Source organism: Convolutriloba macropyga, chromosome 2 (assembly GCF_964194025.1).
Source record: "Convolutriloba macropyga chromosome 2, txConMacr16.3, whole genome shotgun sequence".
Lineage (NCBI taxonomy): Eukaryota > Metazoa > Xenacoelomorpha > Acoela > Convolutidae > Convolutriloba > Convolutriloba macropyga.
Genome location: NC_134469.1, coordinates 6,093,588 through 6,120,176, shown reverse-complemented (window position 1 = coordinate 6,120,176; position 26,589 = coordinate 6,093,588). Strand labels below are relative to the sequence as shown.

The 26,589-nt window shown below is 33.9% G+C and overlaps 3 protein-coding genes across 4 annotated transcripts in view; 2 read left to right on the top strand and 1 right to left on the bottom strand.

The window, feature by feature from the left end:
- Window positions 1-26,589, top strand: part of LOC142355291 (ran-binding protein 9-like) — a 281,185-nt gene that overhangs the window by 112,901 nt on the left and 141,695 nt on the right. The gene's annotated exons all lie outside the window — the stretch shown is intronic.
- Window positions 1-26,589, bottom strand: part of LOC142356023 (uncharacterized) — a 214,018-nt gene that overhangs the window by 69,105 nt on the left and 118,324 nt on the right. The window lies entirely within an intron of this gene.
- LOC142335083 (uncharacterized) lies at window positions 10,342-12,777 on the top strand. The gene is made up of 2 exons (XM_075383425.1): window positions 10,342-10,392; window positions 12,080-12,777. Exon 2 carries the CDS (start codon window positions 12,101-12,103, stop codon window positions 12,653-12,655), a length of 555 nt encoding a protein of 184 aa, XP_075239540.1. The 5' UTR covers window positions 10,342-10,392; window positions 12,080-12,100; the 3' UTR covers window positions 12,656-12,777.

Sequence of the window (26,589 nt, the reverse complement as noted above, 5' to 3'; positions counted from 1 at the left end):
ATTACATTTTTTGTTAAAAACGTTATGTAAAAAACGGCACTTTTGAAAAAAAACATTCTAGTAAAATTTGTTTTTTCAAAAAAAAATAATTAAATATAAAATTTTACAAAAAAAACAGAAAAAAAAGGAAAAATAGAAAAATAAAAAACAACACTAGTTGCATTTTTTGTTTAAAACCTTATGTAAAAAAACGGCATTTTTGAAAGAAAAATTATTCTAGTAAAACTTGTTTTTTTCAAAAAAAAATTAATTAAATTTAAAATTGTACATAAAAAAATCAAGAACAGAAAAAAAAAGGAAAAGTAAAAAATAAAAAACAACACAAGTTGCATTTTTTTGTTAAAAACATTATGTAAAAAACGGCATTTTTGAAAGAAAAAATATTCTAGTAAAATTTGTTTTTTCGAAAAAAAAATAATTAAATATAAAATTTTACAAAAAAAATAAACAGAAAAAAAGGAAAAATAGAAAAATAAAAAACAACCCAAGTTGCATTTTTTGTTAAAAACCTTATGTAAAAAACGGCCTTTTTGAAAGAAAAAATATTCTAGTAAAGTTTGTTTTTTCAAAAAGTAATTAAATATAAAATTTTACAAAAAAAAGCAGAAAAAATGGAAATATAGAAAAATAAAGAACAACACAAGTTGCATTTTTTATTAAAAACCTTATGTAAAAAAACGGCATTTTTGAAAGAAAAATCATTCTAGTAAAACTTGTTTTTTCAAAAAAAAATTAATTAAATTTAAAATTTTACATAAAAAAATCAAGAACAGAAAAAAAAGGAAAAGTAAAAAATAAAAAACAACACAAGTTGCATTTTTTGTTAAAAACCTTATGTAAAAAACGGTATTTTTGAAAGAAAAAATATTCTAGTAAAATTTGTTTTTTTTAAAAAAAAAATAGTTAAATTTAAAATTTTACATAAAAAAATTCAAAAACAGAAAAAAAAAGTAAAAAATAAAAAACAACACAAGTTGCATTTTTTGTTAAAAACCTTATGTAAAAAAACGGCATTTTTGAAAAAAATATTAATCTAGTAAAACTTGTTTTTTCAAAAAAAAAATTAATTAAATTTAAAATTTTACATTAAAAAAACAGAAAAAAAGGAAAAATAGAAAAAATAAAAAACGACACTAGTTGCATTTTTTGTTGAAAACCTTATGTAAAAAACGGCATTTTTGAAAGAAAAAATATTCTAGTAAAATTTGTTTTTTCGAAAAAAAAAATAATTAAATAAAAAATTTTACAAAAAAAAAACAGAAAAAAAAAGGAAAAATAGAGAAATAAAAAACAACACTAGTTGCATTTTTTGTTAAAAACCTTATGTAAAAAAACGGCATTTTTGAAAGAAAAATTATTCTAGTAAAACTTGTTTTTTCAAAAAAAAATTAATTAAATTTAAAATTTTACATAAAAAAATCAAGAACAGAAAAAAAAGGAAAAGTAAAAAATAAAAAACAACACAAGTTGCATTTTTTTGTTAAAAACCTTATGTAAAAAACGGCATTTTTGAAAGAAAAAATATTCTAGTAAAATTTGTTTTTTCGAAAAAAAAAATAATTAAATATAAAATTTTACAAAAAAAACAGAAAAAAAACAACACTAGTTGAATTTTTTGTTAAAAACCTTATGTAAAAAAACGGCATTTTTGAAAGAAAAATTATTCTAGTAAAACTTGTTTTTTCAAAAAAAAATTAATTAAATTTAAAATTTTACATAAAAAAATCAAGAACAGAAAAAAAAGGAAAAGTAAAAAATAAAAAACAACACAAGTTGCATTTTTTGTTAAAAACCTTATGTAAAAAACGGCATTTTTGAAAGAAAAAACATTCTAGTAAAATTTGTTTTTTCAAAAAAAAAATAATTAAATATAAAATTTTACAAAAAAAACAGAAAAAAAGGAAAAATAGAAAAATAAAAAAACACACAAGTTGCATTTTTTGTTAAAAACCTTATGTAAAAAAACGGCATTTTTGAAAGAAAAATTATTCTAGTAAAACTTGTTTTTTCAAAAAAAAATTAATTAAATTTAAAATTTTACATAAAAAAAACAAGAACAGAAAAAAAAAGGAAAATTAAAAAATAAAAAACAACACAAGTTGCATTTTTTGTTAAAAACCTTATGTAAAAAAACGGCATATTTGAAAGGAAAATTATTCTAGTAAAACTTGTTTTTTCAAAAAAAAGTTAACTAAATTTAAAATTTTACATAAAAAATTCAAAAACAGAAAAGGAAAAATAGAAAAATAAAAAAAACAACACAAGTTGCATTTTTCGTTGAAAACCTTATGTAAAAAACGGCATTTTTGAAAGAAAAACTATTCTAGTAAAACTTTTTCTTGTTTAAAAAATAATTAATTTGAAAATTTTACATGAAAAAAGCTTGAAAAGTGTTAAATTTGAAAATTTGAAAAGTGTTAAAACAGAAAAATGAAAGAAAACATCAAGATTTACATTTTTGTTAAACGACAATTTTCAAAAAAAGATTATTTTAGTAAAAGAGATTTTCCTTGAAAAAAAATGAGTCAATTCAAAACTTCACATTAAAAAACTTCAAAAACTAACAAATGGAAAAAATGGAAAATAGAAAACTTTTGGAAAAAAAAATTTTGAAAAAAATGGGATAGTAAAAGAGTTTTTTTTTCAAAACAGCAAAAAATTATGCAAAAGGTTTTCAACTTTTTTAAAAAAAATTGTAAATTCTCTACTTGACAATTTGTATGACTATCTAAATCTAAAAACTCCTGCCGAAAATTCTTCTTTTAAATGACCAGGTAATCTATTATCAAAGGCAGCACGCTTATTGCAACATTCTGATGGGAAGAATTGCTGCTGGAGTTCGCTTCGAAATTATCACTGTAATCGCTTTGCATCATCCAGTATCAGTTGCCGGGAGTTCATTGCAGAAGCCAAAAAAAACCTCGTCTTTGAAAAAACAGACAGTACAAGAACGAGATTTTTTCGTCGTTAACCGGCATTTTTGAGAAAAAACAGATATTACAAAAACAAGCAGCTTTTGACAAGCAGCAAAATTTAATTCAAAATTGAACTTTAAATAAAAGTTAATTTCGAAAATGCATCTTTAAAACTCAAATAAATTATATTATCAAAGCATCAATTCAAAAGCATACGTGAAATTCAGCTTTTTCTGAGTGTAAAAACAGAATAATACAAATAACCAGTCAATTAGTCATCTCAGGAAATAATAGTTTTAGATCTCAAATTATACCGGAAAAACAAACAGATAATCAGTCAAAGAAAAAATTTCTCAGCCTGTTAGTTTAGTTACTATACCACTCAGAAGGTGGTCTCAATTTGCACAATGGAGGACACATGTTGTCTTCGTTTTCATCACCATCTGAATTTTTACTTCCCACTATTTCAGGGACAGCAGGAGTCCTTCCCTTGACAGTCTTTTGTGTACAAGACGCCTGTAGCTCAGATTTCAGGGAAGTTTTTCAGATATTTTTTCACTTGCTTCATTAGATAAAATATGATCTTGATAATCTGTATAATCATTGAGTACAGTACTAAGGGTAGTTCTGGCAGATTTGATTGAAGTATTTTCAACAATCGATGCTCCTTGTACTTCTTTCATTGTATCTTGTCCAGTGTCTGTAGAAAAACACGCAAAAGGGACTGCCTTGTCAGATTTTTTGGTTGTCTAACTTGGGATCAAGTGCGTTCTCTTGTTCTATACTTGCGATAAAACTCTCTGTCAATGACCCATTTTCCCACTCGTCACAATCTCGATCAGGTTTCTGCTCCTGCAAATTGTCATACTCGTCAGACACACACCAGAGAAATTTAAGTTCTCTTTCCTCCTCAAAAAATCCTAATTGATTTTTATGCATTGGTCTATAGGACAACTCATAATCACAGAATTGTGCAAGCACTAATCTGCTCAGATCCATGTTGTCTGAGACTTGTAAAGTTTTGTTTTCGATGTGGTTCTTGTAGAAGACTACAGTTGTCTGATTGTATGGAACAGAGACTTCAGGCAAATTCTCGATTGCAATAATGAAGACCAGAAGCTGCCTCGGAATTGAGAATGGAGGATCAGCTACCCAGCCGAAGCACGTCTTCCTCTCCTTTATGATTGCTACATCATCATTGAAATCGGGAAAAAGAAGTGGGTCTTAAGATTTTCGTTCAATTTCACAGATTTGATATTCATTATTCCAGCCTTTTTTTTGGGTGAAGGCGGTTGAACTCCTAAATGAACTGAAGTTGAAGATATTGCAAAATGTTTCTCTCTGAAGAATTGATATGCTTTTTGCGGATGAGTACGATGATTATAGTAGCTCTTTATTCGTTTTTTTTCTGGTCTGTTTTCATATTCTATAACAAAGATGTCTTGCCTGGAATGGGAAATAGAAAGATGTAATAGAGATGAAGAATCTCCACTGAAAGGTTTACAACTGACAACTTAGGTGCGTAGGAAAAGGAGACTGAAATTGTCTCCGAAAAAGAATGAAAAAACTTACTATAGTTGTGATGTTGAAGAGAAGGAAAATAAGCACAATGAGTTGCATTTTTGTTTGTACACTACAATAAAAAATGACATCATTATGATGCAATAGTGACGTATTTATTACATTATTATGAGTATGACCTCAATCACGTGAGCGGGGTATGCTTCGATAAAATAAGAATAATATCGTAATTAGTAAAGATTATTTTCTGTTCACATGAGTTCAATGACCCCATTCAATACTTAATCATCCGTAATTGTAGCAATCATATGACGTAGTTGGACTAAATCTTGTTCCCAAGAGGTGAGTGACCCTCTTACAAAAAAGGAGATCACTTAATTGTTCGTAATTGACAACATAGTAGTACGTAATTGTTAAATAACTATGATTTAACTCAAAATTTAACGATTAATTCTGAACAATAGCAAAAAATTTGTGACAAGTTTGTGCTCATTAAACCTATGTCGATCACCTGAGAAGATTCGTCTTTACAAAAGATGATCTCAAAAGTTGATGTTTTAAGGTCACTAAATAATTGGATTGTTGATAAGAACTTAGAGAAAAACGGATGGTGGCAAGATTGTCTAGTTTTTGATATATTTTAGATAAATATTTGATAAAATTTTGTTATTTTGGTTACAATTTGGTATTTTTTGACAAGATTTTGCTATTTGTTGTAAAAATGGGTATTTTTGGCGACATTTGTGTCTCTTTGTGTGGCAAGTATTGGGAAATTTTTGCTAGAACCGGGTTCTTTTTCGCAGGAATTAGGTATTTTTGTCAAAAATTTAGTAGATTTTGGTAATAACTGGGTATTTTTGCTATGAATTGTGTAATTCATGACTAGAAACAGATATTTTGGGCTAGAATTGACTTTTTTTGGCAACAGTTTGATATTTTTAGTTAACATTTGGGTGTTTTTGACAATAATTGGATATTTTGAGCCAAGAATTGGGTATTTTTTGGTCAGAATTGGGTATTTTTTGGTATGAATTGGGTAATTTTGCCAAGAATTGGGTAATTTTCGGCCAGAATTGGGTATTTTTTTGGACAGAATTGGTAATTTTTTGGCCAGATTTGGATATTTTTTGGGATGAATTGGGTAATTTTGACAATAATTGGGTATTTTTCGGCCCGAATTGGGTATTTTTTTGGACAGAATTGGGTATTTTTTGGCCAGAATTGGGTATTTTTTGGTCAGAATTGGGTATTTTTTTGGCCAGAATTGGGTATTTTTTGGCTAGAATTGGGTATTTTTTGGGAAGAATTGGGTATTTTTTGGAAAAAAATTGGGTTTTTTTGCCAAGAACTGGGTATTTTTTGGCCAGAATTGGGTATTTTTTGCCAAGAATTGGGTATTTTTTTTGGAAGAATTGGGTATTTTTGCCAAGAATTGGGTATTTTTTGGGAAAAAATTGGGTATTTTTTGGGAAAATTTGGGTATATTTTGGCCAGAACTCGGTATTTTTTGGGCAGAATTGGGTATTTTTTGGGAAGAATTCGGTATTTTTCGGGAAAAATTGGGTATTTTTTTGCTAGGAATTGGGTATTTTTGCCAAGAATTGGGTATTTTTTGGGATGAATTGGGTATTTTTTGCCAAGATTTGGGTAATTTTTGGCCAGAATTGGGTATTTTTTTGGGAAAATTTGGGTATTTTTTGAAAACGATTGGATTTTTTTGGACAGGAGTGGGGTGTTTTCGGCAAGAATTGGGTATTTTTTGCGAAAAATGTTGTTTTTTTGGTATGAAATGGGTATTTTTTTCATTTGTTTAAGAATAGTGTATTTATTAAAAAGAACTAAATATTTTTTACCAATATATTTTTGGTTTCATGTTTCGGAGTCTAAAACTTCAAAAAATACAAACTTGTCCTCTTTTCACGAGTTTTGAACTATGTCCATTGGATTCTGCTTTAAAAATTACGCTATAGAGATGTACTGTCACACACAATTCTGAAAAAAAAAATAGTTTGAGGTTTCAGGTTTCAGAAGCTGAAGATTCGGAAAAACCAAAAAGTGTAACTTCTTAGGGTTAAAAAATTGCCATCAAATGTCTTCCTCTCCTTTATAATTGCTACATCATCATTTAAATCGGGGAAGAAGAAGTGGGCCTTAAGATTTTCGTTCAATTTCACAGATTTGATATTCATTATTCCAGCTTCTTTTTGGGTGAGGGCGGTTGAACTCCTAAATGAACTGAAGTTGAAGATATTGCAAAATGTTTCTCTCTGAAGAATTGATATGCTATTTGCGAATGAGTACGAAGATTATAGTAGCTCTTTATTCGTTTTTTTTCTGGTCTGTTTTCATATTCTTTAACAAAGATGTCTTGCCTGGAATGGGAAATAGAAAGATGTAATAGAGATGAAGAATCTCCACTGAAAGGTTTATAACTGACAACTTAGGTGTGTAGGAAAAGGAGACTGAAATTGTCTCCGAAAAAGAATGAAAAAACTTACCATAGTTGTGATGTTGAAGAGAAGGAAAATAAGCACAATGAGTTGCATTTTTGTTTGTACACTACAATAAAAAATGACATCATTATGATGCAATAGTGACGTATTTATTACATTATTATGAGTAAGACCTCAATCACGTGAGCGATGTATGCTTCGATAAAATAAGAATAATACCGTAATTAGTAAAGATTATTTTCTGTTCACATGAGTTCAGTGACCCCATTCAATACTTAAGTATCCGTAATTGTAGCAATCATATGACGTAGTTGGACTAAATTTTGTTCCAAAGAGGTGAGTGACCCTCTTACAAAAAATGAGATCACTTAATTGTTCGTAATTGACAACATAGTAGTACGTAATTGTTAAATAACTATGATTTAACTCAATATTTAACGATTAATTCTGAACAATAGCAAAAAATTTGTGACAAATTTGTGCTCATTAAACCTATGTCGATCACCCGAGAAGATTCGTCTTTACAAAAGATTCTCTCAAAAGTTGATGTTTTAAGGTCACTAAATAATTGGATTGTTGATAAGAACTTAGAGAAAAACGGATGGTGGCAAGATTGTCTAGTTTTTGATATATTTTAGATAAATATTTGATAAAATTTTGTTATTTTGGTTACAATTTGGGTATTTTTTGACAAGATTTTGCTATTTTGTTGTAAAAATGGGTATTTTTGGCGACATTTGTTTCTCTTTGTCTGGCAAGTATTGGGAAATTTTTGCTAGAACCGGGTTCTTTTTCGCAGGAATTAGGTATTATTGGCAAAAATTTAGTAGATTTTGGTAATAACTGGGTATTTTTGCTATGAATTGTGTAATTCATGACTAGAAACAGATATTTTGGGCTAGAATTGATTTTTTTGGCAACAGTTTGATATTTTTTGTTAACATTTGGGTGTTTTTGACAATAATTGGATATTTTGAGCCAAGAATTGGGTATTTTTTGGTCAGAATTGGGTATTTTTTGGTATGAATTGGGTAATTTTGCCAAGAATTGGGTATTTTTCGGCCAGAATTGGGTATTTTTTTGGACAGAATTGGTAATTTTTCGGCCAGATTTGGATATTTTTTGGGATGAATTGGGTAATTTTGACAATAATTGGGTATTTTTTGGCCCGAATTGGGTATTTTTTTGAACAGAATTGGGTATTTTTTGGCCAGAATTGGTTATTTTTTTGGACAGAATTGGATATTTTTGGGATGAATTGGGTAATTTTGACAAGAATTGCGTATTTTTTGGCCCGAATTGGGTATTTTTTTGGACAGAATTGGGTATTTTTTGGCCAGAATTGGGTATTTTTTGGTCAGAATTGGGTATTTTTTTTGGCCAGAATTGGGTATTTTTTGGCTAGAATTGGGTATTTTATGGGAAGAATTGGGTACTTTTTGGAAAAAAAATTGGGTTTTTTTGCCAAGAACTGGGTATTTTTCGGCCAGAATTGGGTATTTTTTGCCAAGAATTGGGTATTTTTTGGGAAAAAATTGGGTATTTTTTGGGAAAATTTGGGTATATTTTGGCCAGAATTGGGTATTTTTTGGCCAGAATTGGGTATTTTTTGGGAAGAATTGGGTTTTTTTTGGGAAAAATTGGGTATTTTTTGCTAGGAATTGAGTATTTTTGCCTAGAATTGGGTATTTTTTGGGATGAATTGGGTATTTTTTTGGGAAAATTTGGGTATTTTTTGACAACGATTGGATTTTTTTGGACAGGAATGGGGTGTTTTCGGCAAGAATTGGGTATTTTTTGCGAAAAATGTTGTATTTTTGGTATGAAATGGGTATTTTATTTTATTTGTTTAAGAATAGGGTATTTATTAAAAAGAACTAAATATTTTTCACCAAAATTTTTTTGGTTTCATGTTTCAGAGTCTAAAACTTCAAAAAATACAAATTTGTCCTCTTTTCACGAGTTTTGAACTATGTCCATTGGATTCTGCTTTAAAAATTGCGCTATAAAGATGTACTGGCACACACAAATCCAAATAAAAAATAGTTTGAGGTTTCAGGTTTCAGAAGCTGAAGATTCGGAAAAACCAAAAAGTGTAACTTCTTAGGGTTAAAAAATTGCCATCAAATGCTTTGTTTAAAAACAACATAAAGAGAGTTGATATAGCATACCATTCTCAAAGAAATTGTTTTGTAGTTTGAGGTTTGAGAAACTAAAACTTCAAAAAACCCAAACCCATAATCTATAATTGACCGTGAAGTTACCACCATTGAACTCCACTTCGAAAAATACCCTCTGAAGTTGTACTGTAGCATATAATTTCGACCAAAAAAAAATTTAGTTTGAGGTTTCAGAATCTGAAACAATGAAAAAACAAAAAAAGTTTTCAGTGATGGTTTTCTGAGCTTTAGTATTTTTCATTGAAATCTGTGTTACAAAATTTCTAATCGATTATTAGAACAACCTTGTTTGAATTTTTTTAACGGTTTTGGGTTTTTGAAACTGAAACTACCGAGAAAAAACCAGAAACTACCAAAAGACAATGCCAAAAAATTGGTTTCTTGCATGCTTTCACATCATGAGTAAAAACAATTGAAAAAAAATTGACATTTTCAAGAAGTTTTTTGAAAAACTTCCGATAATTTGACATTATTGAAAACAAAACGTCATCAATATTCGAAAATTTAAAAAAATGAATATATGAAAAAATTTATGCGTAAATGAAAAGTTTGAAAGTAAAAGTTCCGCAGATATATTTTGTTAAGTAGATAAGATTAGCTGAAGTGCATTAGAGCGGATGCATTTCCCTGGGGTAATTAAGATTATTACCCCTGGGTAATTACGGTAAGATGACAGGTCTATTGTTCTCACTCTCTTTTTTAGGTACGTCTTTGGAAAATTGATGAAAATAGGCTATAGGTAATCTTTATACATAGGTACGTCCTTTTACCCCCCCCCCAGGTCTGCTTACATATAACTACTTATTTTGTGTTCTCATGTAAATTGTTGTTGGATAGCAATTTTTAGGTTTAACGTTAGCGAAGACTATACATTCTTCACCCTTAAGATGTAATTAATTAATTGAATGTTACGTGCAAATTGGTCCCTTTTTTGAGGAATAGAAAACCTGCACTGTGATTAGAGCGTGACACACCTTGCCCTAGATGTCCTTTCCCTGATTAAAACGATTTTCTTTTTTTTTCAAACTAGTGCTGTGTTATTTCTTCAACAATCGAACACGGTTAGCTTAATCACACAAATTTAGTTCAAATTGTTGAACTTAATGAGTACAACGAGCCAGCGTTATAAATCTTCACAACGCTTGAACACCAGACGCGATTTGTAAGGCTGGCGTATAAAATAACCATTTTTGCGCACAATCTTTTTGTACTGCTAGAACCTTTCTTTTCATAACTTACTATAAAAAGCTTCTTATTTGATTAAAACGATTTTCTTTTTTTTTTCAAACTAGTGCTGTGTTATTTCTTCAACAATCGAAGACGGTTAGCTTAATCACACAAATTTAGTTCAAATTGTTGAACTTAATGAGTACAACGAGCCAGCGTTATAAATCTTCACAACGCTTGAACACCAGACGCGATTTGTAAGGCTGGCGTATAAAATAACCATTTTTGCGCACAATCTTTTTGTACTGCTAGAACCTTTCTTTTCATAACTTACTATAAAAAGCTTCTTAAATTTGCTTGCTCTATGTTTTCGAACCACTTTGATTAAAAAAAAGTAGTTCATTTTGTAAGGATACAGGTCGGGTACTGTCGCACGAGCTAACTTGGACAACGTATGCATATTGGTTCGGTCACGTGACCATGAAGTAAAACTCCTGCTGAACCATAATAAGAGTATTCAGAAAACAAGCTTGACAAAAAACAGTTGTTCTTCTCTGTTTCTGTTTGTTCAGTTTTTTAGAATCATATCGCCTTTCAGTAAGTTTTCGTAATAAATATTTATTTACTTAGACGTTTTTTTTCTCTGCTAATTGACAAGTAATGATTAAACATTAAAATTAATTTAAGGTACTGTAAAATTGATAAAGAGTCAGTGATTACTCACAACTTTGCTGACAGAAATTTAGGCCAACGTATAAACGTTCCGAAACTGGAAATTGCTTCAAAAATTACTAAAATGAAACTGGAAACCAGTTGTCTTTATCAAATAACCAGTTTAATAAAATCACGCCCAGTTCCAAGAGCCAATAGGAGTTGACCATACCCGTGTCGAATTTTTACCTCAATAGATGTAAGAATTGTGGGGTAATCGAGGGAATTTTTAGCCAATTCCCCTCTAGTCTCTTACATAATTTTGGGGGTAATGGGGGGGGGGGGGGGGGGGGTAATTCGATGCAAGAGTTAAGCACGAAGTAATATCATATTTACTCTCTAAAACTTCGTTCTATTCGTGCTTAAATTGTCTTTATCTTCAAATAATGCATAATAACAAACGCATAATAACAAATAATGCATAATAACAGATGGTTTCCAACAGTGGTTGGTTGGAATTTTAAGCCTTAATTTTTTTTGCGAAACAGTACATAATAGGTTTAAAAATTAAGTGCAAAAATATAGCGGCACTATTAAACATCGGCAGTCTTTTAAGTCGGCAGAGGTACGTGCGTCGTCCTAGCCAAAACTTACCGCAGTTATGATAGGCATCAAATCATAAAAAGTAGGTTAAATCTTAAAATAATCCCTCTGAAGTTCAAAAAAAGCAGGATTTTTACAAGAAAAATGCAAGTCGCATGACTACTCGTGTATGATCTTTTAAGATAGCTAATTAAGAATGTAAATAACATTATGATGCAAGTCGTGCGTATTTGAATTCAAATTAGATCTTATTAGTCAACATAAAATTTCTCCAATCTTCATTTATTAATTTATATCCTAACTCAGAAATTTATGCGCAATTTTGTTCAGATCAGCTTTTCCTATTGTCTTAAAGTTCTTGAATTTTTTCCACTTAAATAATTGCGGCCTTGAGCAAAGAGCTTGTTGAATAATTTTCAGCATGTTCCATTTAGTTTATTCTATATAGTGTTTTTGACGTTTCGGAGAAATCGCTCGAATTAAAAAATTTAACCATCATATATATATATATATATATATATATATATATATATATATATATATACACATTGGCAATGTACGAAAGAGGCATTCCATTCTTCTATTTCAGACGTCAGCTACTCAATTCATAATGCTCTCCCTGCTGTTCATTCTGGCATTTGGCCTTTCACTCTCAGGACTTGTACAGACGAAGGGAATCTCTGAACATACCAGACGTGGATTCCAGATTGAGAGAAGAGGATGTGACGATAATGACGATTGCCCTTGGTTCGCGAATACCTGTGACCCCACAGATGGTTTGTGCAAAACGCAATTACCACCACAACCCGAACCCGAAGAGAGCAAGTGTGATGATAATGAGGACTGTCCCTGGTTCGCGAATACCTGTGACCCCTCGGACGGCTTGTGTAAAACGGGACTGCCCCCACAACCCGAAAAAGAGGAAAGCAAGTGTGATGATGACGACGACTGTCCCTGGTTCGCAAACATATGTGACCCAACCGACGGCTTGTGTAAAATGGGTCTGCCCCCTCAACCCGAGACTGAGAAAAGCAAATGTGAGAGCAATGACGACTGCCCTTGGTTTGCGAACACCTGTGACTCATCCGACGGGTTGTGCAAGCAAAAATTGTCCAAAAGAGCCAGAGACGTTGATGAAATCATGAAACGATATGTCTACAATTAAGAGAAACTGTGTATACATGAACGCCTATGATTTATTCCAACAAAAGTTCCCAGTAAAGCCTGACAAGAGTCAAAAAACTATTTACAGAATACTACCAATGCCTGGATTTAAAAATGATGAGAATTGAACACAATTTAATGTAAAATGATGCACAGAACACTTTTTGCTGTTAAAAATCTACAAAAATTGATTAAATTTTATATACATTGATGTTGTTGGTCAATTTTGTGTCAATATATTAAAAATGTTATTTTATACCTTTAATTCAAAATTCAAGCTACGAGGTTTTGTACAAATTGAGCAAAATTTAATACATTCGTTTTTATCTAATTTCTTTGTTTCACAATTATGATAGCATTTAAGCGATCTAAATCTTTATTGTGAGTTCTTGGTACCCACACATTGCAGCATAGGTAGCTTTTATGATGTGTTGCAACTTTCCGTAAGCCGGCTTTGTAAGTGTTTTGCTTCTGCATTACAAGTTTTATGAAATCTGACAAAATTTGCAAACAGAGTTTTCAGAATTGTTATCCATCTGGTTAAGAGCTTATAAGATGATGTCTTTTTCATCTAACTTAAAATTGATTGCAAAAGTTGATTGCGAGGACTGTGCTCAGCTCAAACTCCATTGACTCACTACCGGCCCTCACTACCGATCTTGTAGATTTTAGATGCCAGTAGCAGCATTAAAAAATAAAGTTGTCCTATCTGAGCAATTGTCGCTAAATAAATTAAAATTTGGTCGCAATATGCTTTTTTTCTCTTTTTTGCATCTCCGGGTTTTACAAAGTTCTACAAAGCTACCCAGGTGGAAGTAATCGCTTGTTTTCGTTTATGACGCATCCGAGAGCGTGTTTTCAATAAACGTACGCTGATGAGCGCTGTTGTGCAACAATCAAGTCAGAAGTGAAACTTGAAAAAACATTGAGTTTTGTCCTTATCGCAATCAAAACGAGTTGGTTACTCCTACAACTAAAAACTGATACAAAAAGCTTAACAGACTGTCCAGAACTATGTAATTGAATCCTTATCTACATTTCTCTTACATTTTTTTGGTTTACCCCTTGCTCAAAGAACAAAACCTACCTTCTTTCCCCAAAAACAGTTTGAGGACAAAAGTCTCCGCTGTTACCGGCAAATAGTTTCACAGTAAAAAAAGTCACAGAAAAGACACAGAAAAGACACAGAAAAGACACAGAGAAGACACAGAGAAGACACAGAGAAAGTTTGGTTTATAGACGGTACCCAGCAAAGACGATTTTTTGGGAATTGGGTTTCAGACGTCACCCCGACGAGAAGATGTAGTTTTTTTACAGGTTTAAGACATCACCAGCAGAAGTCCGCCCAAGTTCTTAGACGGTACCTCTGATGTCCTGTTCCTCGATTAGATCCATTCAAAATCTCTACTTTTTTTTCAACAAAAGCCTCCAAAAAAATTAATATTTGTCCCCTAAAAAACTCTTTTTGTTACTAAAACATCTCGATTGATAAACCCTGACTAGTTTTATCAATTTTAAAGAGAGTAAAGGCAATTTTCGCGCTTTTAAAGAAAAATCTGCGAAAAAAACACAAAAATCAGAGAAATGTTCCTTAAAACGGAAAATTCAAAAAAACACAATTTAGTTTTCTGACAACAGATCCGTTTGAATTGCGGAAAAAATTGTCAAACCATTTTTTCGAATTAGTTTTTGATCAAACAAAAAGCCAATTTTATCGATATATAATATCACCATTATATAAATAAGAATTGTCAGAAAAAATTTTTTGATTTCAGAAAATTCAAGAAACACAATTCAGTTTTCTGACTCCATATCCGTTTGAATTGCGGAAAAATCATTAAAACATACTTTTGGATTAGTTTTCAATGAAGCAGAAAGCTATTTCCATCGGTTTATCAAATCAGCATCATATAAACAAGAAATGTCAGAAAAAGTTTTTTGAGTTCAGAAAATTCAAAAAACCCAATTCAGTTTTCTGACTCCATATCCTTTTGAATTGCGCAAAAAACGTTTAAACCACTCTATTGAAATCGTTTGCAATAAAAAAAACTATTTTTATCGATTTATGCAATCAGAATCATATAAATAAGAAATGTCAGAAAAAAATTTTTGAATTCAGAAAATTCAAGAAACACAAATTAACTTTCTGACCACATATTTATTCATTTGAATTGGAAAATAAACCCTAGATCAGCCAAAAAAACATCATGTCATTCCGTTTGATATTTTTAGCTGTAAAGGGAACTAAATAGAAAGTTATTAGGCGCCACACCAAAAATCAAAACCTTCATTTGACGAAAACAACTACCAATTTAATATTTTTTGGAAAAAACTTCCGAAGCTTGATTTTGCAGAAAACCTCGGCCTCAGACGTTGCCGTTTGCGAAGTCCCTTTATCCATATTGGTTTCAGACGTTACCATTAGCAGAGTAGGGGTTTTCAAAGAGAGTTGTTTCCAATAGTCACCAGAAAATTTGATGTACTCTTTTCCTATTTTCATTTTTTTCGAAAGACAGATCTCAGACGTTATCTTTCTCAGACCGCATTAAAAGATAGTACAGTCAATGCATATAAAAAATAACGAAGAGACAGTGAAAAACCGGATAAAATCAAACAGTTTTAAAGAAAACAAAAAAGTTTTTGCAAAATCCGAAAAAAGATAACATCCGAAAGAGCTCTTTCTTTCTTTTTCACAATATGACCCGCTTCTGAAAATTTCTATTGTTCAGTAGCTCTCTTGTAACTCATGTTGCCTAAACGCACCGCATTTTTGCAAATTTCTTATATTTAACCATCACAACAACAATAAACTCCTGAATAAAAAAACAGGTTCCAAAGTACTGTGAGAGGTATTCATTAATCATAGTGTTTGGTTAGGGTTAGAGAGCTCAAAAAAATTCTAATTGGTAGTTTCATCAGCTTTCTGGTGTGTATTTTAATCGTATTTGAGAGAAACAGACGAGTTTTTTTAAGATTTCAAGAAAAGGGAGTTTAATGTAACAATCATTTGAGTTCTGGTCTAATATTGATTCAACTGCAGAATTGTAGCAAAGCACAAGTGTGCTGTCAACCAGAATAACCAGACACACTAGTTAAAATAATTAAAGCCAGCTATTTAAGCAAAACTTGTGTTTATTCAACAAAAAATAAGTAATTATTTTGCTCTGTTGAACAAAAGTCGATTACAGCGCGCGAACGTTCGGAGAAGCTTTTAGGTTTTTTAGTGCCAAAAAGCAAGATTTAGCACACAAAACACATCCTAACACGTTAATTGTTGAGAAAAGTTGTGTCGCAGGTCTTTTCAACAGGAAAAAATTGGGATCATTAGCTTTCAAACCTTAGACAACGTTTTTACATCAAAAATTGGCGTCGCTCTGGTTCTCAAAGCCGTTTTTCACCTTCAGTGACAAGCTTTTTCAACAACGGCATCAACAATCAGCTAAAAAAACAACGGCAACCAATATGTTGAAGCATAACAGCGCTGAATGTCAGTTTGCCATCAGTAGGTTCAAAGCAACAGAAATGTCAATGAAGAAACTGTTCGACCTCCTTGAGAAAACTGTGGAGCAGAAAAAGAGTTTCCGATCATTGTCTTTGATGATCAACAAACTAAAAGGCCAAGAAACACAGCTCAAGAAATTTTCAGAGGAAGTAATGGGAGAGCACTGCCTCATCAATATTTAATAGGCAGACGACACTAATAACTGGCCTCAATTAAATGGAACTGCAAGTCCATCTGTTGGACGATGGTGGCCAGCTCAATCAGTCTTCCAGTCACATTAGAGATGATGTCAGCATGATCTACTGCAGACAAAACCTGTCTCAGGAATCAACACCGGCGCCCAGTGACCACAAGGAACGAATTCAACATCAGCGTGACATAGAAGAAAATCAGACTTTAGTAACATCTTCAATCAGCCGCCTCCAATACCACCACAGCTAAAGCAACCATCAATGTCTCTGCAACCATCTAATTAAACAGGAGTTCAATTTCAGAATGTGCTTGAAGCCCATCAAAGAAATCCTAAAAAGGAAGTTCGTGAAAGTCTTCTAAAATCGAAAAAAAACCTTGGAAACCAAACATATGCTCCGAAATATTTTCCCTGCTTTGACAAAGATACCAGCTAAGAATTCACACCTCCAAAAAGATCAAGGAAACTCCAAAGTGGCTCCAATTTGATAAATAGAGATGTCCGCGAAATTGAAACAGCTCAAAACAACTTGAGTGACAACTTCAACAGGTCGCAGAAACTTTTGCCTCCAATCCAACATTTGAACTTTTCAAGTAATCAGTCACTTTCAAACCCCTTTAATTTGGCAGTCCAAACTCCTCAATATGCAGATGATCTATTTGCCCAAAACTTGGCATTGGAAAAAACCTTTAATTTAAATTCGCCAAAGCAAAGTAATAATAAGCATTCAAATTCCAACAGAAATTCTCAATACCATAATTTTCCAAACCTGCAACAGAGCTTTGAACCTTCTCAAGATCAAGTTCGAACAAATGGATACTTCGATAGTCAACTGTTGAACTGTGATCTGCAAAAACTCCCCTGCTTACCCACAGTGGCAAACAGAACCTCTCATGTTACAAGTTTCACTAATAAAATAGTCGCAGAAAACAATTGCCTACAACCCAATCCTTGTATCAATCGTATAACTGGGGAACAATCGGGAAATCTTCTTTCAGTCACCGTGCCCTTGATGGAGCAATAGCATCAAAATACCGTCTTGAACCCTGCAACTCCTAGTTTTCGGCCAAACCAGGTAGCTTCACAATCAAATGGAATTGCTGCTCCTCTGCAATTTTCACAACCTGTTAACAGTCATCACGGCCTTTTCCCATCTAATTAATATGTAGCACAACTCAGTCAATTTGATGGTTCTTAATAACACTTCCATTACAGACATGCATTGTGTAACCTACTTGCAGAAATCTGTAAGTGGGAATGCAAAGGACTTGATTCGTGCTTATTCCTGCGATCCACCTTGTAATCAGACAGCACTAAATGAACTAATCCGACATTTCGGTGATCGTACTATAATTGTTAATGCGTTCATTAATCTAAAACTGGCAAACGAATTTCCAAAACAAGCAACGCTTCATATCCTCTTCCTCATTTTTGAAACGACTCAGCTCAGACCAGACTCATTTGGATTTTCAACAATGGTTATGGATCCTAGCTCAGATCTACGACAAAGTGAGTCCAGAAAGCAAAAAAAAACCATCAGTTTCAAAGCATCTAAGTTTGTCAACTCGAACAACCTGCAACCTGCAAACCAGGCAATACAACAGTACCCTCTCAGTGTCAGCCACAATGCATCAGCGGAAAGCAGTAGAACACATTGGATTTCTGCGCCTCAGCAAAAACAACCCTCAACTTCACAAAGCCTTCCGAATAAAACTTTTATCACAAAACGATCTTGTGAGAGTTGCAAACAAGAACACAGCAATGCCACATGCCCTCAGTATCAGTTGTGCTCACCAGGTGATTGATACCACCTTGTCAGCCAAAACAATTGTGTACAATCTGCTTGAGCAACAAACAACACAAACAATCGTGCCCTTAGCAAAAACGATGTCAGGTTTGCAGTGGTTTCCACCATACAGCTCTTCATGATCCTGCCAAGCAAATCAAATGCCCTACAGCAGCTGTTTCTAATGAAGTTTTTGGTAACAATTCAACAGCTTTGTCTACTAGTCAATCTTCAAGTCAAACTCCAAATACATCTTGTCAACAGAAAAGTCAAACAAACAAAGTCCTCAACAGCTGTTATGGCCAAACATTCAACAACCCAAGCCAGCAAAACGTTTAACGACGTAGTTTACAAGGCAATGCAACCAACCAATCGTTCAGCATTAACCAATGCTCAGAAACCTCGAAGAATTGTTATGAGCAATTGCAGCGTATTCGTGTTTCATTCATCAAGGGGAATAAAGCATTCAATACCTACGCCCCCATAGACCCCAGTAGCCAATTCAGCTTCGTATTAGACGCCATAGCTGAGTTTTTTGAGCTTCCCGTGGAACTCAAAAGTCAGTGCCACTAAAATTTCTCAATACAGAGAACAGCATGTTTTTCTCAAGAATTGTTGAGCCAGTCACATTAACTCTATATAAATCAATTGAAATATCGTTGGAACTCTTCCGAACGTTCAGTATCCCGTCCCTGAGCTTCACAACTGCAATTTTTTTCTATGTTAACGCATTCACATTCACCTAACCTACATATGTTATACCTGTCAACCAAAATCAACCGTTTGTTGTGAAAACTAAACTTGGTTGGACCCTCACCGGTGACTACGAGAATTATATCTCAGCCACCACTTGGCAGCCCGCAAGTCAGCAAAAGAAGACATTTTTATTCATGTGTGAAGAAACAGAACAGATAAACCCGGACTCGACGAACTTGTTCAACAGTTCTGGAGTATTGAAGCTGATGGCATTCAGAAGGACCCTGAACAAGTTTACACAAAACAAGAAGAACAATTTCTTGATATTTTGGCGAACTCCATCAATCACAATGGCAAGAGATATGAAATCAAACTGCCCTGGAAATCAGAAATAAAGATGGAAAACGATTTCTATTCTGCACTGAACAATGTCAAAAGTCTCAACACACGCCTTCAGCGTAAACCATTGTTGCAAGAAAAATACATTGGGACTCTCCTGACAGACCTCGAGAAGAAACTATGTCTAACCGGTGGAAATGCAAGATCCTCAGCCAGACAGATATTGGAACCTGCCACACCACCCTCTGAAAATATCAATAAGCCTGGAAAATTACGCCGATTTGCAAATGCAGCTTCGAAATTCCGCGGCCAATTGCCTATTTCAAACCTTCTTACCGGATCAGATCTCCTTAATAACCTTTTAGTTGTCCTGATGAGATTTCGAGAACATCTCGTTGCGGTCCTTGTGGACATCGAAGTCATGCTTATGCAAATCACCATCCATCAGATTGATCAATCTGCTCATCGTTTTCTCTGGTTCGCAGAAAATCAAATAAAACAGTACCAATACTCATCTTTGTTGAAAATTGCTTGCCTCTGTGCACAATATACGTTCTTAACTGTTGTGCCAAAGAAAACAGGCAACAATTCCCAGAAGCCCTCAAAGCCGTCAGAAAGCACTTTAACATGAATGACTACATCCAATCACATGCAACAGAAGAAGACAATTGTTAGGCAGTTCTTGAAACAAAACATTGTTTGCCAACGGGTGGGTTTCGAATAACAAAATATGTTTCAAACAGCTCTCTAGTCCTAAACCAAATCCCCCCAGAAGACAAAGACAACCAGACAGATATTGTTAGAGTTCTAGGTGTTAAATGGAATCTTGTGAAGAAAGACTGCTTTTTTATGAAACCTCTCACTGATTTTCCAAAAGATGCCTCAGCATACACTCAACTTAAGATATTTAGTCTTTTCTCCTCGATATTTGACCGAATAGGGAAATTGTCGCCATACACGCCGATCCGTTTCAAAATAGTTCTTCAAGAACGGTGGAAACTTGGGAAAAAATGGGACGAACAGACGGCCCGTCAAGTAGTTAAACAACTTCAAAAGAATTTGGACTATTATTTTTTTCACAAGAAGTAACATTGAAGAGAACTCTCTATAAGAGTTGCCATTCATCAGAAAAAGAAAATGAAGTCCATATATTTGTTGACGCCTTAGCTGTGGCAGTTGCAGCCAATGCATATATGAAAAAACAGTTCCTAACATGCTGAAACTCGTTTCCTAATAGAAAGGTGCAAAAATTTCCCAATTAAACAAATCAGCATACCCAAATTAGTGTTGGAAGCCGCAGTCATCGGAGTGCGCCTTCTTTCAACCATCATGAACGATTCATCGTTTCACATTCCTCGCTCGATACTCTGGACAGACAGTCAAGTAGTACTTGACTGGTTATCCACATCAAAGAAACAACCTGTTATTGTTGCGAATCACCTCAAAGAAATCCTTGCTTCAACTGATGCTTACCAATGGAAACAAGTTACCATCAAAGAAAATCTAGCCAATCACGGGACCCGTGGTCTCAATCCAGACGAAAATCCATCCAAATGGCTAACAGCGCCCGCATTTCTTTCCACGAAACAGCTCAGCGTTCATGAGAACTCTTGAAAGCATGTGTTGGCAACGCATGAAACTTCACGCAGTTTGTCGGAGCAAATAATCGACTCCACACGGTTTTCAAATTGGAACAAATTGCTCCTGACTTTAGCAACATCTTCAATTTGATCATTCGAATCAAAAAGCAAAGGCCTAAAGATCAACAGTATATAACAGAAGACGTCATTCTTGCATAAAATTGGCTGATCAAAACATCGCAGCAGAATTTCTTCTTCTCAACAATCCAAACTCTGAAACGTGGTTCCAGGATAGATTCAAAGTATAAAATTTGTTCGCTCAAACCAATTTTGGACAATTATGAATCCATCGGTCATGTGGAAGATTGCAATTTGTGGCAGATAACCTCAAAGTCGACAAATTTTGGATTATACTGCACGCAAAAGACAAGATAGCAACTATATAGAGCATGCACACAACAATTGCGCTCAATAAGGAACAGAGCCAGTGAAAGTTTTTGTGCAGCAAAGATACCACATCAGTGGACTCAGAAGGACACTTTTGAGTTCTATGTACAGATATTTTCTCTGCAGACGATTTGCAGAAAATTCAACCTGTCATGGCTCCCTCCCTGCCTGCCGTTTCCCGACAAACTCTACCCTGTATGCTTTCGCGAACAGCGGAGTCGGTTTTTTTAGACCCCTTTATATAGAAGATGCCAAAAGACAGGTTGAAAACACTACGGCCTCATCTTCCCTTCCTTGGTTACTAGGTGTCTCATTCTGGAAGCTTGTCCCGATCTCAAACACTTTCGCTTTTTTAAACGCCTCTCGACGTTTTGTAAGCCGCAGATGCCAGCCAACAACAATGCTCAGCGACAATAGCAAGACATTTATTGGTGCATCTGGGGAACTAAAAAGATGTGTGAATCATCTCGACAACGACAAAATCTACAAAGCAATTGCAGCAACGAACACAACCTGGAAGTTTTGATCATCCCTATGGACTTCATTTTGGCGGTATTTGGGAGCGCCTGATCTAGACCCCGAAATGCTCTCTATTGATCATTATAAGCTCCAGAAGATTGTCGCTTGATGTGTTCAAGACAGTTTTGGTTGAGACCGAAGCTACATTGAACTCCAGACCACTAACGATTGTCGCTGATCTTCCAAAAAATGAAATGCCCCTCACGCCAAACCATTCTCTGATCAATAGACCAATCAACTCTCTCCCACCAGGAAATTTCGACAGCCAAGATCCTGTCAGCTTCATGTCTTGGAAGAATGTGCAGCAAATAATCAACCATTTCTTGAAACGACTCGTCAAGGAGTATCTTCCGACTCTGTTAAAGAGTTCCATATGCAGCGATAGTGACCAAACATTACTCAGAGTCAATGACATCGTTTGGATTCTGAAAGATATGACTCCACGTGGAATTTGGCCCCTTGGACGTTTTCTCGAAGTCTACCCTGGACGAGATGGACAACACCGTGTGGTAAAGGTAAAAACGGCTTACGATACGTACGTTTGCCCTGTCTCCGACCTCGCACGTGATTTGGCTTATTAGTTCATTTTTTTCTTGACCTTTTTTCGAAGGTTTCTGTAGGCAACTTGGGTTACATCCTTTTTGACGATCTGGTCAAACGTCTGCAATGTGCTAGTTGGCCCCTTGTTTCCCCCTGGAGCATGTTGTGCAACAATCAAGTCAGAAGTGAAACTTGAAAAAACATTGACTTTTGTACTTATCGCAACCAAAACGAGTTGGTTGTTCCCGCAACTAAAAACTGATATAAAAACTTAACAAAGTGTCGAGAACTATGTAATTGAATCCTTATCTACATTCTCTTACAAGCGCTTATGTTGAACGGTCCATTCCTTAAGAACTTTTCCAAAGAAGAGAGCCTCTTGAATTTGTTCCGGTATGAATTGGCCTCTGATGAAAAGGGGGCTAGTGTGGTACCCCAGTGAACCAAAATTTGATACACCTTGATAAGAAACATACTAAATCTTGGTAAATCATGCCGAGATTTTGCCACGGTACTCACCATGAAAATATCCAGATTTGTGCGAACTTGTAAGATCTTTGCGTGGGTATTAAGAAACAAGATCTTGGTAACACCCGAGAAAGATAAACCATGACATGGCAAATTACACCAAGTTTTAAAAAATGAAAAGCACCCTTAAACAAGATTTAGCACGAATTCAATTGATTAACCAAATGATTAAGCAAGCATATACCTAAATGACACTAATGTTCAATGCTGCTCGTCCTCCCTGGAAATTGACAGCTGTTGATTATATTTCGATTTCGTTTATTCGTCCAGACCAATCTGTGTCACTTTCCTTTACTGAATCGTAAATAGACTGTTTTCAACAAAAGCTGTTTAGAACCTTTTCGATCTTTTTATGATTTAATAATTGTTTGTCACAACGCAATCGTTGATTTGTAGCTGCAATGAGGTGTCTGGTCTTTACCGTAGTGATGAGTGAACTTAAAACCTGCTAGAATCTTGCAAGCTGATTCAAAACTTGCAAAATTCTTGCAAGAATATTGCAAGATATCAATCAAGGCAAAAAATAAATCAGGGTAGAAATGTTTTAGAAAACATCTTTGAAGCATATTATTGAACATATTGTCTAAAACATGTTGCGGATTTGTTTTGCAAAATAATGAAGTCATCAAGCAAAAGTTGTGTACATTCTGTGATCAGTATTTTCTGCACTCTGCGCCGACTGAAGTTTCAGGTCGGAACCAGTTGGAGATGATGAGTGCTTGCGCTGGTTCATTAGAAAATCTTGTTGTTAAAAGATTGTCTCTGTTTTGCTTTCGAGCAATAGTTCTCCTGGGCTCTTCTGTTCTGATTCCTGGTTCCTCTGGCTTCCATGTTCAATATAGTTTGAAGTCTTTTCTTTTTGTTCATGGCCACTGTCACCCTTGTTTCATCACTAAAAAAAACTTTCCGCCAGAAAGATACAGGCTTCTTGAGCATATTGTTACACCGTTTTGAGCGAAAACGCGTGCATTTCTTCTTCAAACTGACTTTTTTGCAGCATTTCTTAAAAAAACACCATATTTTTTTGCGAATTCGTCTAACTGCACCTCTGAAAACTGTATCGTAGCAAGAGAAAGCGTTATGAGTCACTCTAATGCGCTCAAGTGAGGTTTTGGGATCCTTCAAAACATTGGTAACTAACATTCTTTCTGATTTTGTTGACATTTTTGCGGGTCTTGCGCTCAATTTTCGCCTCGAGTCTGATCAAGTAGCGTATGTATGTATACTGTGTATTGGATCTTGTTTTCAAGTTGACTTGCTTTTTTATTTTCGTCCATAAAAATACGACATCTCGTAGCGTAATTTCTTGGAAAGGGTGAAAGAACAACGCGGTATAACCATCTTTGCTGTTTAAGCTGTGAAAGTGAGAACAAAAATCTTTGAAGACTTCTAAATTTTACACCTTTAATCATGCACTAGATTAAATCTTGCTTATGAAGCACGAATCACGCTTTAATAGCAGAAATCATGTTATACGTAGCTTTTTGGTACCACACTATATTACATTTTCACAGCTCGCAAAGCTCCCAAAATGATGGTCAATACCTTAGCGGCAAAACTTATGTTGATTATTGGTAATATGAATATTGTTGTGAAAATTATCTCGAAAATCCTAGATTTTTGGAAGTGCGCAGTGACAGGCATTGCAAAAATGATTTTGCAGAGGCTACAATTGGCAAATCAAAATATGTTTGTTTTCAGCGAATAAAACTGTCCCTCCCGTACCTTCTTTTGGCCGCTGTCGTTTTTAAAGATGACTCAGTATTGGTTTTATTAAAAAAAGAAAAAATTGGCTTTTAGTTTCTTCAGAGGGTTCGTTGTTGTCTCATTCAGGTTTAGACATCGACTTATGAAAATACTCTATAATTTTAGTGAGGGGGTCTTACTGTCCAGCACTCTCTCGTACTGGACTCACAGACAAAATAAGTACTGAATCGTAGTATTTCAAATCAAGAATGTGAACATACAAGAATTTTGACTTTTCTCAACAGTCTTTTGAAGCCTAATAACAATTAAACTGCGGCTGGTGTCTGAAAAGTTTTCCTGAAATGTTTTTCCAGAATCACTTTTACTACTACAAGAGCTCAAATATAAACTTTTTCTTTGAATAAATTTTATATTTATTTTGTTTAGTCTTGTAGAACCTAATGCCATAAGAACTGGTAACAGCAAATAGGAAAGAATCGGCATAATAATGGATCAAGTTGATGCCCGGACCTTAGTGCCATAGTAATTCAGTGCTGAAACATTAGACTCCAGTTGTATATCGTCGGCCCAGAAATATATCTGTTTTCGGAGCTAAAACTAAGACATCCAAAAAAATCCATTACAATCTGAAATAAAAACCAAAAAAATCTGAATTTTGGTCCATATTTGGCAGGCTTCAGGTACTCGGTGTGTCTTTTTTGTTTTCGGCGTGTTTTTGTTGGTTTTGGCGGGTTTTTTGCTAATTTTAATACGTTTTATGCAGCATTTTACGATTGTAAGCCGTCGTTGTGCTCAAAATATGCATCGCCCAAAATTTCAATTTTTTTTTTCGAATTTTCAAAATTTTTCATTATTGTGCTATGAACATCATGGAAATCAAATCTAAGATTGTTCAGTCTATTTTCAGAAAAAAAAGCGTTTATACGAATAGACTGGACATAATGAGGTAGCAATATACACTTAGGATACACTAATGCAGTACTGGACCGACGATATACAATTGGAATCCAATGTTTCAGCACTGAATTACTATGACACTAGGGTTCGGGCTGTTAAAGTCAAGGTAAAATCTCTTCATGGGTCGAGCCTGGGTCTGTTCATAAGCCAAGTAAAGTCGATCACGGTCTTTCTTTTCATGAGTCAATCCTGGGTTTGTCCGTAAGCCCTCATAATCAGATGCTCATGAAGGGATAGTAATATTTTAGCTTCTCCTCAAAAATGACGGCCTCGATTAGTAACCACATAATGAGTTTTGTTACTGTTATTAAGGTTTTTTTTCAATTAATCTTCTCCAGTCTGTTGATTATTTCATTAAAAAGAAGCTGGAAGGTAGAGAACAAAAATGCAGGATCTGCGTCGAGGAAAAATCAGAAAAATATGTAAGATGAGCGGTGAAAATTTTTTTCACCACAAATTTCGTACATAATTTTGCGGTGAAATGCGTTGAAATGATGTAATTATTTTCACCGCTATCGCAAGCAGTGAACTTAAAACAATTCACCGTATTTCTCCGCCCTTTGAACATTTCGAACCTCACCTCCTGCAAGTTATCCTTTTCTTCTTCCACTGCGTCACCTCTCACTTAATTCTACCATATTTGTTTTGAATTTAAATCAAATTCACTCTACTCTCTGTAAATAAAGCGCGTTGAATTTTTTAACATTATCTGTGAAATAACAATTATCAGCGATGAAATTTGGTGATTTTTCATAAAATCACTGCTTACTCTAGCGGTGAAATCACATTTTTCACCGCTAAAAAAATTTAGAATGATATAAAGATATATCAACTTAAAGATATATAAATATAATTTAAATTGATATATCAAGATATCTCAACTTAAATTTAAAAAGTTATAAAGATAAATGATTAATCGTGGGTAGAAATCTTCCGTGCGTCTTTTAATAAATGCATCCTAACTTCGATAGACAAAAAAATTGAAGCGTTTTCTAAGCAGTGAATTTATGTTATTTCAGCACTAGATCAGGCGGCGAATTTATGTAATCTCACTGCATTCATCGCTGATCTCACACAATTTTAACACTTTTTATTAAGCAATGAATTTATGTATATTCTCCACTAAGTTAAGCGAAGAAATTAT